Below are 12,951 nucleotides of genomic sequence, written 5' to 3' on the forward strand. Positions count from 1 at the left end.
TAGAGTAAGAATATAGCCAGTGTATGTCATTCACCAGCCCACAGTAGAAGGTAGAAAACTAGGCCATATCTGAATAGAAGTTCTTGCGATCATTATTTAGCCCTTTTCATTATGAGCCATGTGATTGAGAAAAACACCCTACATTGAAATCTCTTTGATGTTCTTTGGCTTGAGATAATTTATTGTCCCTTGAAGTTGGAAACACATTCTCTGAGACGCTAGGGCTCTGAGCAATGACTATTTCAAAGAGGAAAGATGAAAGTTAAGGAAGACTAATTGTATCTATTCCATCTTTAAAAAACAAAATGCTTCTAATCAGTGCTGCTAAGCAGATTTAAAAGTGAAAATGCAATTATTCTTATGATTTTCCAAATCACCTATTCCGCTCATGGTCATTGTACAAATGAACCTTCACCTTTTTACCAGGTTATTGAGTAAGCTCCAGTCTTCCTTCTTCAGACCTGGGTAACGGGCTCACAGCTGAAACAACTGCTTTAAATGTGGTGGAGGAGGGGACAGGCATGGGCGAGCTTGCCCAGTGAAACAGCATCGCTTTGTCGACGGGTGATACAGGTGCAGGGAAGTGGAGCCACACACCAGCACGACACAAAACCTATTGCATTTTCTGAACTCAGTACAAATACAGAGTTGTTATGGCGTTGACTCTGACTCATGGCAACCATGTGCATTACAGGAAGATCCGATCCATATGACTTTCTCCAGTCTAGTCTCTATGGCAGCAGATCATCCGGGCTTTCCGCGTGGCGGTGCTGGATTTGTATAAACCACGACCCGAATGGTTGCTCCATCCACGGACCTACTCTTCTCGACTTAGTCTCAATCAATTCTGAAGTCTCCCCACGAAGACAAAACCTGGTGTCCGTAATTTAAATTCTCTGAAACGTCTCCACTTATTAGCATACTGCTCCGTTCATGAACATAGCAATAAACTAATGTGCTATTAGTTAAAACTAGTGGGTGCCTCTGCCAAACCAGGATTCCAAAATGAAATGCCTTGCACCATAATTGATAAAACAACACTGTTTTCTTTTTATATTGTTGTTGGCAAATTACTGCTCACTTTGTCAGTGCTGTGCTCCACATGTGTGGTTCCCAATGTCAAAGTCTGTATGAGAGACACTTATTTGGGACCCCAAAGAGAACACTCTCTGAGATTCAAGACATTCAGATTGGTCTCTATCCATTATTGTCCAAAAGCTGTACACAGACTTTATAAGGATTTGGGAATGTAATTATTTTTCCATTAAAATATGACACAGAGCCACTCAGACGAAATGAAAACATTTTCTCCTTGAAAGTTTTAAAGAAGAAGGCTGAATCTTATCTGAAAGCAGTAAGCTAACAGTCATGTGTCTGAAACTGAGTTTTCCCTGGGACATTCCAGTTTTACAGATCTTTTACCCATAGCTTTTACCATACTTGCTCACGTCTTTCTTTCCTCCTCCCACCGAGAAGAAAATTGTAAATTCTCTCCTCACACCGAGAAGAAAATCAGCACAACTATTTCTTGAGGAGTTCTAAGACGATCAATCCATGTTGCTGAGGTAATATGAGGAATGAATTAAAGCGGCCATGAATCCCTTGCTCCTGTCAGTCTTGCAGACCAGGGAAATAGTGACCAGCACCCTCTGCCTGCTGTTACAGCCTGCCTCCTCTTCCCCTCACTCCCCATCTCAGCCTTCTTACTTTCTCTCTCTTTTGTAATGACAGAGCTTCAAAAACAAAAATGTTGCATTTAGGCTTCCCATCTCTATTGCTAGTTCTGGGAGAGGAAACCTCTTCGTTAGCCAGGACTGCAGGAGGACCTCCTTGCTGAAGTACTTGAGCATCATACAACTTGGAAGACAGAAAATCATATTTCCATTACCTTTCAAAATTCTTTTTTGAGTAATATATTCTATTGCATTTCCTTTTCATTTAATTTGACATTATTTGTAATCATGTATTTCTTACCTTAATCATCTTTTCTTTTAAACACAAACACTCAGTAATTCTACAAGTATTTAGTAAACTGTCTTTGGTTACCTCTCTTTGCTTTTGAAATAATTTTCAACACATTCAACCAGCTACCTACGACCTTCAAAACCAAATTGAAAACTGGCTTTTTTCCATCATCACAACATGAAATACCATAGAGAAAATTCGTGGGGGTTATTCATTTAAATAATTTTTCATGAAAAGGAAAACATTGTACTCTTTCATATAAATTCAGGTACAGTATCTCAGTCTTCAGGTTGCTCGCTGTGTGGCATTTCTGAATGTTCAAACATAGTTCAGCTTCTTAGCACCAAAGTAGATACCTGATCAGCTTTTTTACTCCCTGAATCTAGCTCCGCAGAATACGTCTGCACCCCAGCATTCTTTGGTAAATCAATTTCTCATTGTTCTAAACAGTAATATTGAGTTCCTAACGTCCAAGGTTAGCAGTTTGAATGCACCAGCACTCCTTGAGTGAAAGATGAAAGAGGCTTTCTACTGCCATGCAGATTTACCCCGTTCTCTGTTGTCCCCTGGGGTCACTGCGTGTTGACGTCTACCCAATGGCAATGAGTTTGGCCTGGGTTTGAATATACAGTGTTCTTGGGAAATAGACACACTTTATGTTACTGATTAGTATCTGGGTTTTCAGAGTGAATCTGATCAAGAATAAAGATTGAAATAATTGTTTTAAAAACTCCTGATCTGTATATTAGAAGTTATATTTCTTAAGATTTACCTAGGCAACCTAACGATCAAACAACACAAGTGTTTACTTACATGTTTGCTACACAGGATTCTTGCAAACATTTGCTGAGTGAATGGCACATAGAAGTTCATATGACAAAAATAGTTAGAGAATCTCTAAAACACATAAAAGATCTCAATAGAGCAAAGAGGCTGAGTTATCCATATAGTGGATACTCACTGGTAAATGTAGTATGCTGGGTTTCTGTTTACATCAATGAAAGTATAATAAGCTATGAATTATATATACACCTAGAAACCTAAACAAACATTTGCAATACTATCTACAAAGAATTGACACTAAGAAATAAAAATTGTGAACACTGAGCCCATGAAGAAGAGAATAAATGAAGAGGCAATACGAATAGATTCTTATGAGCTGAGGTAGCAAGACATGAAGACAGTGCAGGCACAATGCTGGAAAGAAGAACTCTTCTTGGTTGCAGGCGCTGAAATCTCTCAGAATAAAGATCTTCTCAGAGGTAGTATTTGTTGTAGAAGCAGAAAGAGAAGAGTAGTGGACCCGGGCGGGGTGCAGGGGTGGGGGGTGCTCTGTGAAATTTTACATTCTAAATTGGTTCACTCATTCCTCATTTTTCAGACCTCAAGTACATAGGATTCTTGTTTCTGACAGTTTTTTATTTCTGCTCTTTATTTATAATTTCTTTTTTTCCCACATGTCAAAAACCTTTTAATTTACCTGTTTGGTTGCAATTTCTTCCTCTTCCAACACGTTCTGCACAGAGCTACCAAATAAACCATCCCTAGCTGCTGTCTACCACAGATCTGTCCACATTTCTTCAAAACGACTCCCTGTTTGACAAGAGCCTGCAACATATGCTCCCACTCAACAGTTCCACTTTTATATCCTCATCACTGAGCCTTTCATCGCCGTGCCCACCTCTCCCTCCTTCATGATGATGGCTACTTGTCTGCTAGTGTTGTTAGGGGCTCCAAGTCATGGTGACCGTGTGGACAACAGACAAACACCGCCTGGTCCTGCACCCTCCTCACAATTGTCCTCATGTTTGGGGCCACCTTTACTAACATTCTACGTGCAGTTTCTTTTTCACTCCCCCACCCATCCTTTAAGAAGCCCTGGCCTTGCAATGGTTATGTGTTGGACTGCTAACCATGAGTCTAGTGCTTCGAACTCACCAGCTGCTCCAAAGGAGAAAGATGAGGCTTTCTAGTCCCTTAAAGATTTACAGCCTTGGAAAGCTTAGGGAACAGTTCCACCTTGTCCTTAAGGGGTGGGATAAATCATAATCAACTCAATGAAAGTAGGTTTTGATTTTTTAAGATTTTTTTCTTCAAATTTAAAAAAAAATCATTTTATTAGGGGTTCCTTTGAATTCTATCACCAATCAATTCTTCATGGTTTGTCCCCCTCCACTTCCCCCATTAGGATTAAAAATTATGTCCTATGGTAGTTAATTCTTAGCCCCATTTAAAATTTTCCATTACTGTACTTAGGTTAGTTATTATTTCTTATTCAGATATTAAGTTTCTTGAGGGTGTAACCCATAACTCATCTTTTAATTACAGCCTCAAAATGTCTAAAACAGAAGCTCAATAAATCATTGATTGATTTATTTAAAACCAATTTAATTATTTATTTATTTATTTAAAACCAACAAACAGATGAAGATTCCACAAATCAGAATGATATGGTGCAAACATAATGAGCAATAAATTCATGTTGATCTAAAGAGAAACTTCCATTCTGCCCCTTTAGAGTAACATGTTCATCAACAGATTACATTACATTTCTCATATCCATTTTCATAGCTACAGACTGGAGATAGTATGGTGAGTTGAATTGAGAAGGCAAAAAATGATACATCAACATCCTAGTGTCTAGGTCCCTGAAAATGTTATCCCATTTGGAAATAGGGATTTTCTTTTGTTCTGTTCATGGAACATACTTGAGCAAGGTGGATCCTAAATCTAATCGCTTTTGAGTTGTGTCTTATAAAAGGGGGAAATAGACACAAATACACCACCCAGGTAGGATTGTTCTACAATCCAAAGAATGCCAAAAATGCTAGCCTAGTAGCAACAATGAAATACCCTCTCATAAAGCCAAGGCTCTAATTTCAAGTCTCCCAAACTGTAACACGATACAATTCTGTTCTTTAAAACCACTCACTTGTAGTATTTTGTTTTCTTATGGCAGACAATAGGGTTGATATTCAAGAAACTTTGTGCAAAATCTTATTAGTATGGAAGAATAAACACTTTTTATTCCTTTCCTGTATATGAAGATTGTACAGGGATGTGTCACTTACCAACTATTCAGACAACATCAGACCACATATATGTTCATGGTCCTAGAAGTTAAGGATATTTTTAAAGGAAAGCACTTCTTTTATTTATTGTTTCCCTCTAATTAAAAAAAAAAAACAAAACCTGAAAAGGCTCTTTAATACTGGACTATAGATAGGTAAGATACAGTCAGGTGTGGCAGAGGGCCAAGCTCTGGAGGCAAACCCTCAGGTTTTGTCCAGCAGATGGGCCAGAAGTAAGAGCAGGTGCTGTGGAGCTTGGAAGCTCTTTATGCTCAGGCAGATGGAACTCAGGAGGATTTTACTACCAGTAAGAGAGAAGAGCCAGGATTGTACCACATCCTTTGGACCTTGAAATCCCTGTGCATTGAAACTCCTTGATCCAGGAGACAGTTTGACATGTGAGGAGCAGCAAGAGAACCAGGAGCCAGCACATGAGAGAGCCGTGAACTTCTGGGCCCACAAAGCAAGTACACCTGAAGGCAGGAGCATTGCTCGTGAAGTGGGTACCTCTGGGCACTTAATTGGAGGAGTTGGGTTTGCTGATTCATGGAGCTGCAACTGAATGCCTGTAGGTTGAGATTTATAGTGGAATTACATGTCATTTGGGCATTTATTTGTCACCCTGAAAGAGCTTTGTAACATTATGTAAGCAGAGCAGAGGCCATACCAAGCGGTATGGCCAAAGAGAATTTTGCCAAAAAATACGGCAGAGAAGAAACTGTCCTTACTAAACTGTATCCTTAACACTTTTCTCTTATGAATTGTTACCTGTTAACTTCTCTAATAGACCTCATAATCATGAGCATAATCTGTGATTTCTGTAAAACAATTAATGTTTTAATCCAATCACAGAAATAGAATGCCATGGGAGGGATGGTTGGCGTAAGAATAAGGTACAAAAGCATTGGGGGTGGAGTGACAGATCATGTCTTGTGGTAATTAGCCTCAGGGTAGGAAGGGGTCAGACGTGGCCATCAGTCTTATGCCTTGTGGCAATCCATCTTAGAATAGGAAAACATCAGATGTGGCTCCTATACCATTTTGTTTACCCCTCCTACAACAGAATTAAAAGATGAATAAAAATCGTCAAAGACATGGTCTATCTTATATCAAGGAGAAAATACAACCTATAGTTCTTCATGTGAGATACCAATTTTTCTGAAAGATACATTAAAAAATGTGCCCCAATTTATCGAAGCACAAAGCGGGTAGACGACCATGGAAGCCAATCATTGGGTCCATGTTGGGTGTTCCTTTTTGAAGTATGCTAGAAGTATTCCTAATAATTAATGGTCAGGGGAGTGGCCATTCTCTTCTTGGGCTTACTTTAATGAAGCAATTTCAAAGTGAGGAAAATGATTACAGTCTTTAATGTCAGATCAAAGAAGATGTTAATGAAGATCTTACACCTTTGGAGATTGAACCATCAAATATATTTTGTAAAAACCAGGCACATATTATGTTAACTCATGGTTAACTCGTTAACCAATTGTTAGCTGCCATTGAGTTGCCAGACTCCTGGTGAATCTATGCATAACAGGATGAAATATCCTCTGATCCTGCACTATCGTATCCCATGATCAATTGCAGAACAAACCTTTGTGATTCAAAGTGTTACTGGCTGGTTTTCAGAAATAGAAAGCCAGGCCTTTCTTCTTAGTTTGTCTCAGACTGGAAGGTCCGCTGGAACTGTTCAGCATTATAGCAACACTCAAGCCTTTACTTACTACTGGTAGCTGCACTTGAAGAGGATGGGTTCTCCCTATGTCCTGAACAGAATGTGAGATTTCTATCATTGATCCACCAGTGCCCCTAGTTACTTCATTGTTGCTGTTGCTGTTCGGGGCCCTTGAGTCGGTTCTAAACCAGAGTGACCCAATGCATAACGGAATGAAACACTGCCCTGTCCTGCTCCGTCCTCACAGTGGTTCCTGAGCTTGAGACCATTGACCTGTGTCAATCCATCTCATACAGGGCCTTCCTCATTTTCACTGCTCCTCTGCTTTGCCAAGCACTGTTCTCTCCAGATTACATGTCCAAAGTATGTATGACTAAGTCTCTTTATAACTTGCCTCCAAGGAGCACGTTGACCGTACTTCTTACCAGACAGATTTGTTTGTCCTCTTGGCAATCTAGAGTACTTTCAACATTCCCTGCCAGCACCACAATTCAAATGCACCAATTCTTCAGCCTTCCTTATTCTATGTCCACTTCACATGCATATGAGGTGATTGAAAATATCATGGCTTGGGTCAGGGACCCTGTAGTCCTGGAAGTAATCCCCCTGCTTTTCAGCACTCTAATATGGTCTTGTGTAGCAGATTTATCCAATGTAATGTGTTGTTTCTCTTCACTGCTGCTTCCATGAACATGGATTGTGGTTCCAAGAAAGACAAAATCCATGACAAATTCAACCTCTTCTCCATTTATCATGATGTTACCTATTGGTCCAGTTCTGAGGAATTAAAATCCATGCTGAGGCGATAATACTTGATCTTCACCAGCAAATACCTCAAGCACTGCTCACTTTCAGCAAGTAAAGTTGTGTCATTGGCATTTGTAGATTCTTAATAAGCCTTCTTCCAATCCTGATACTGCATTCTTCTTTATACAACCCATCTTCTCTGGTTGTCTGCTCCGTATAAAGATTGAATAAATATGGGGAGAGGATACGATCTTGACGCATCTTTCCAGATTTTAGACCACGCAGTATTTCCTTGTTCTGTTCTCACAACTGTGTCTTGATCCATATGCAAGTTCCACATGAGCACAATGAAGGTCTGGAATTCTCATTCTTCTCAACATTACCCATATTTTGTTATTACTCTCACAGTCCAATGCCTTAGCATAGTCAGTGAAACACAAGTAAACATCTCGCTGGTGTTTTTTGCTTTCAGCCAACATCCGACATTGGCAATGAGACCTTGTTTCATGTCCTCTTATGAATCCAGCCTGAACTCTGGAAGCTCCCTGTCAATGTATTGCTCTAACCGTTGTTGGATGATCTTCAGCAAAATTTTACTTGCATGTGCTATCAATAATATTTTTCTCTAATCTGAGCCTTCTTTTGGGTCACCTTTCTTTGCAATAGATTCAAATATATATCTCTTCCAGTCAGATGACCAAGAAACCGTCGTCCACATTTTCTGACAAGTTAAGAAAATGCTTCCAGTGCTCCATTAACTTGTTGAAACATTTTAACTGGTATTCCACCAATTCCTGGAACTTTATTTTGGGGTAATGCTTACAGTAACCCCCTTGAACTTCCTTCAGCAACATTGGTTCTTGCTCCTAAAATGGTAGAATGTCAGCAAGTTACTTTTGGTAAGTGACTCTGTGTATTCTTTCATCTTCTTTTGATGCTTTCTGCATCATTCAATATTTTTCCAATAGAATCTTTCAGTGTTGCACCTCGAACCTTGAATTTTTCTTGCATTCTTTAAGTTTATGATAGGCTGAGTGTGTTCTTCCTTTTAAACTTTTTAAATCTAGGTCTTTGCACATTTCATTCTAATAATTAACTTTGTCTTCTTAAGCTGCCCTTTGAAATTTTCTATCCAGCACTTTTGCTTCATCATTCCTTCCATGTGCCTCAGCTACTCTAGGATTAAGAGCAAGAGTCTTTTCTGACATCCACTTTGATCTTTTTTTTCTTTCCTGTCTTTTTAATGAACTTTTGCTTTCTCCATGAATGATGGTCTTGATGCCCTCCCACAGCTTATCAGATCTGTTCTTGAAATGGTCTCAAAGTCCAGGTGGGATGTACTCAAAGTCATAGTTTGGCTGTCTTGGAATTTTTAAAAATTTTCTTCAGCTTTAGCCAAATTACATATGAGAAATTGATGGTCTGTTCCATAGCCAACCCTTGAAATAGTTTTATCTCCTCATAATGAGCTTCTCCATCATCTCTTGCCACATACGTAGTTAGTTTTATTTCTGTGTGTTCCCTCTGGAGCAGTCCACGTGTATAGTCACTGTTTGTGTTGTTGAAAGAAGGTATTTGCTATAAACAAGTCATTAGTTCTGCTTCCCATCACCAGTAATTATCAGTACATCGTGATTGCATGCTCGATCAATTTCTGACTGAAGAATTTGCTGAAATCCTTCAGTTTCTGCCTCACTAGTTTTGGTAGTAGCTGTCTACATTTGAATAATAATTGTATTGATTGGAGTGCCTTCAATGTGGATAGATATAATCCTATCACTGACAGCACTGTACTTAAAGACAGATCTTGAAGTGTTCTTTTTAACAATGAATTGGACACCATTCCTCTTAAATCTGCCCTTCTTGTAATAGAAAACCATATGCCTTTCTAATTTTAAGTGACCAGTACCAGTCCATTTCAACTCATTAATGCCTTGGGCCTAAGATATTGATGTTTATGCATTCCATTTTTAACAATTTCCAACTTTCCTAGATTTATACTTCTTACATTCTAAGTTCCCGTTACTAGATTTTTGCAGGTGCTTCTTCTCGTTTTGAAAAACACCCTATTTCAAAACGAGGACCCCAAAGTCTTTACTCCCACAGGCTTTGCTCTGTTCACATCACAGGATCTCCTCAACCTCAAGAAATAAGCTCCTCTGCAGTCCCATTTCGAATGCCTCCCACCTGACAGCCCCATCCCCTGACACTGTCCCTGACAATGTTCTCCTTCTCGTCACTCGACCTTCGGTATCTGACAAGGTTTCCATGCAATGCATAAAGTCTTCAGCAGCTCCTTCCTCCGAAGTGGGTAGTCCATTCCTTCCTTGTAGTGTGCTCATAGTGTAGAAACTCTGTAGAAACCTATTCACTCCGAGTGATGCTTCTGGCATTTGAAATAACAGTGACGCGGCCTCCACATCACAGCAGCAGACAAGTCACCTCTTTATTAGTGACTAAAATTCTAAAAGTTCTGGTTTTCCTTAAATGTTTTATAACATAATCCTAACACATGAAGAATCTTAAAAACTCTAGAGTAGGTCAGGAACATTCAGCTACTGCAAAAAAAAAAAGTTTTAAAATAGGAAAAAAATAATACCATACTTTGAAGTAAATAAAAATAATATACTTCACGCAGAAGATAAATGTAACAAGGAGATTATTATAGGGGATTTGTTAACTGTTTTTATTAAGAAGCCCTGCGTATGCTGAGAGGAGATTAGTTAGTATCAGAGTTAGACTGATAATATATCAATTTTGTGACAATTTTCTCCCCTCTCTTGAGATTTCTTAAGGGCACAGTTCACCAGAATTAATTGCATGGAGCATAAATTATAGGAGAAAAGAAAAGAAAGGAAAAATTCCTGCCAGTGTTGAGGGGATAGTAAAGTCCAGGCGCAAACCTCCAGAGAACCAATTAACATCAGTTGCTAGACTTCGTGTGAAACACTTTTATCAAAGAATATAAATGTCGAAGTCAAAGGTGACCTTTCGCACTCACTACTGTTCAAATTCAGTACCTTGCCGTACCCATTCTCCATGGTGAACTCCGTGCCCCACCGTGTGGCAACATCTGTGGCGCCCGGCGAGCAGCTCTGACCAGTGAACGGCCACGGTGCTGTCTTCGCCTTCGCAGGCGCTCGCAGGCCGCTCGAATAAGGAGAGCAAGGCTGCTGTGAAAGAAAGCACTTGAACCTGTGAGAGACGGCGTGAGAAGGAAAACCGTGTCACGGAGGAGCATCATGGTGGCAGGAATGTTCCTTGCAGTTTAAGAGGAATAACGGACTGATCTTGACTTCACAGGAATTTCTTCCATATTATTTTTAAAATGCAGTTATATTAAAAGACAGGAGAAGCTACCAAGGGTTGATCACTAATTGCTTTTCAGATATACTTGTCATAAAAGACATGTCCGCATGGAAAGCTTTCACTATTAGGAAGGACATTTTTCAAATTAGACTACTTCTGGGGTCAAAATGAATCCTAGTGACATTTAGTAGAATCAATTTTTCCCAAGTGTGGGCAGAATTGGAGAGGAAGACAGAAATCACTGTTTGCGGTGTCGAGGTTTCATTGCTGTCCTCTCTAATACACAAACCCCTTTCTACATGCTATCAAGCCACATCACACGCACTGCCAGCGAGCGGATGCTGACTCATCGTGACCCTCTAGAGCAGGGTACAACGACTGTGCGTTTCTGAGCCTGTAAGTCTTCACAGGAGTAGAAAACCTCATACAGAACACAATCATGGCAAGGGGGACTGGTACAGAAAATCTCACGACTTATGAGTGAATATTGAACCAATTAATTTGAAGAAGTATGAAAGAAAAATGTAGATATGTTGTTTTTTTTAGGATCCCTGATGGCATCATGGATAATGCATTGAGCTCCTAATCATAATGTCAGAAGTTTGAAAGCACCAACCATTCCATGAAATAACAATGAAGCAGTGGAGCAATTTTTTATTATAAAGCTTCTTAATATTATAAGTTAATATATTAAGGATCCTATGGAGAAAAAAGGGAGCCCTGGCTAAGTATTGGGTTACAAGTTGGACTGCAAACCTCAAGGTCAGTAGTCTGAATCCACCAGCCATTCCCTGGAAGAAAGATGAGATTTTCTAAACTTATAAAGATATACAAGTTAAGAAACCCACACTGTCCTACTGTGTCCTATAAGGTCACTGTAAGTCCAAATCAACTTAATGGTAATGATTGAATGAATAGTGGAAAGAGGGTGATTTTTTTTTCCTACATAGGAAACTAAAACTATGCAAAATAACTACAATGAAAATTCTGTTTTTATAAGCAAGATGGAAACTACAATCTAATCCGTTTCTTCCATGACCCAAATGTGTGGTCTTATAATCTAGATTGTAGTTCAATTTCTATTTTGATTTAATTTCTATTTTGATGACGAAATCCATACTGCTCAAGCTTGTCCTTCTCTCACTTACCTTCCCAGTTATGTCCCCCAAAGCAAGAATTGATTCATTGGCATCGAGAGGGTCACACCAATAATCCATGCAAATTGGTGTTGCTTTCAGGCCTTGGAGTTTGTATTGACAAGGAAATTCTTCTTTAGACAGCAGATCATAGAAACAAATCTCTTTACTGGTAAAAGCCACCGCCATCTAAAGTACCAGAGCAGAAAATTAGAAAACTTCTCTGATGGATTTAATGGAATCAATATGCAAAGTGGATGTACAAATCTTTATCACCAACTCAGACTTAGAGGTAGCTTGAATTTTCTCTTCCTTCGGAGAAAGAAAAGAACAAAAAAAGGCAGGTTATGGTGACCCACACAATATAGGGCATCAAGTAATTAAACAGTCATGTCCAAAAATCTTTTCTCTTTTCTCAGAGGGCTCTTAACAATATCACAGATGTGGAACATTGTGGCACAAACATGCGTTATTTTGACTTTGGATTCTAGCCAAGAACAAACGTTTCCCATTGAAATCACTTGAACATGCTTCCGCTCCACATACCCACCCACTTCCTCCACCCATGGGAGGCTCAAAACCAATCGTGTGGGAGAGACAGAGACACCTAGTCTCTGGAACTTTACAGAGTATGTTTTTGCAAAACTAAATGAGTAAAACTCTGTAAGTAGCCTTCCTACACAGACAAATCCTAGAAGCAATAAAAATAAATGATTTAACAACATGAAAGTGTTTTTGCAAAGTATATGCATAAACCTGAGGGACATCACATGAACAACGCACATATAATGTACATATAATCAGATGATCATTGTCTAGACATAAATAACCTCACTCTAACAAACAGACAAACTAAAACATTCTAATATAAGTGGGAAAGAATATGAGATGCAATGTACAGATTATACTGATATCCATCTATCATGGAAAACCTTGCTTCATGTGATAAGGGATGAAGAAAATACATTTTAGCATAATAACAACATAGTTCATATTCATAAAATCTTAGCAAAAAATTGAGGAAATGCACATTAGCAATCACAAC

General features: G+C 39.1%; 1 protein-coding gene across 1 annotated transcript in view; it reads right to left on the minus strand.

Moving 5' to 3' along the window:
• Positions 1–12,951, minus strand: part of WDR49 (WD repeat domain 49) — a 158,358-nt gene that overhangs the window by 116,666 nt on the left and 28,741 nt on the right. Inside the window, exons 3-4 of the mRNA XM_004704102.1 lie at positions 11,919–12,095; positions 10,482–10,656 (exon numbers count right to left, since the gene is read on the minus strand). Coding sequence (XP_004704159.1) covers positions 10,482–10,656; positions 11,919–12,095 — 352 coding nt within the window. The remainder of the gene's footprint in view (positions 1–10,481; positions 10,657–11,918; positions 12,096–12,951) is intronic.

The sequence above is a fragment of the Echinops telfairi genome, unplaced genomic scaffold, assembly GCF_000313985.2.
Source record: "Echinops telfairi isolate 266 unplaced genomic scaffold, ASM31398v2 ScPeMD7_7420;HRSCAF=8458, whole genome shotgun sequence".
Taxonomy (NCBI): domain Eukaryota; kingdom Metazoa; phylum Chordata; class Mammalia; order Afrosoricida; family Tenrecidae; genus Echinops; species Echinops telfairi.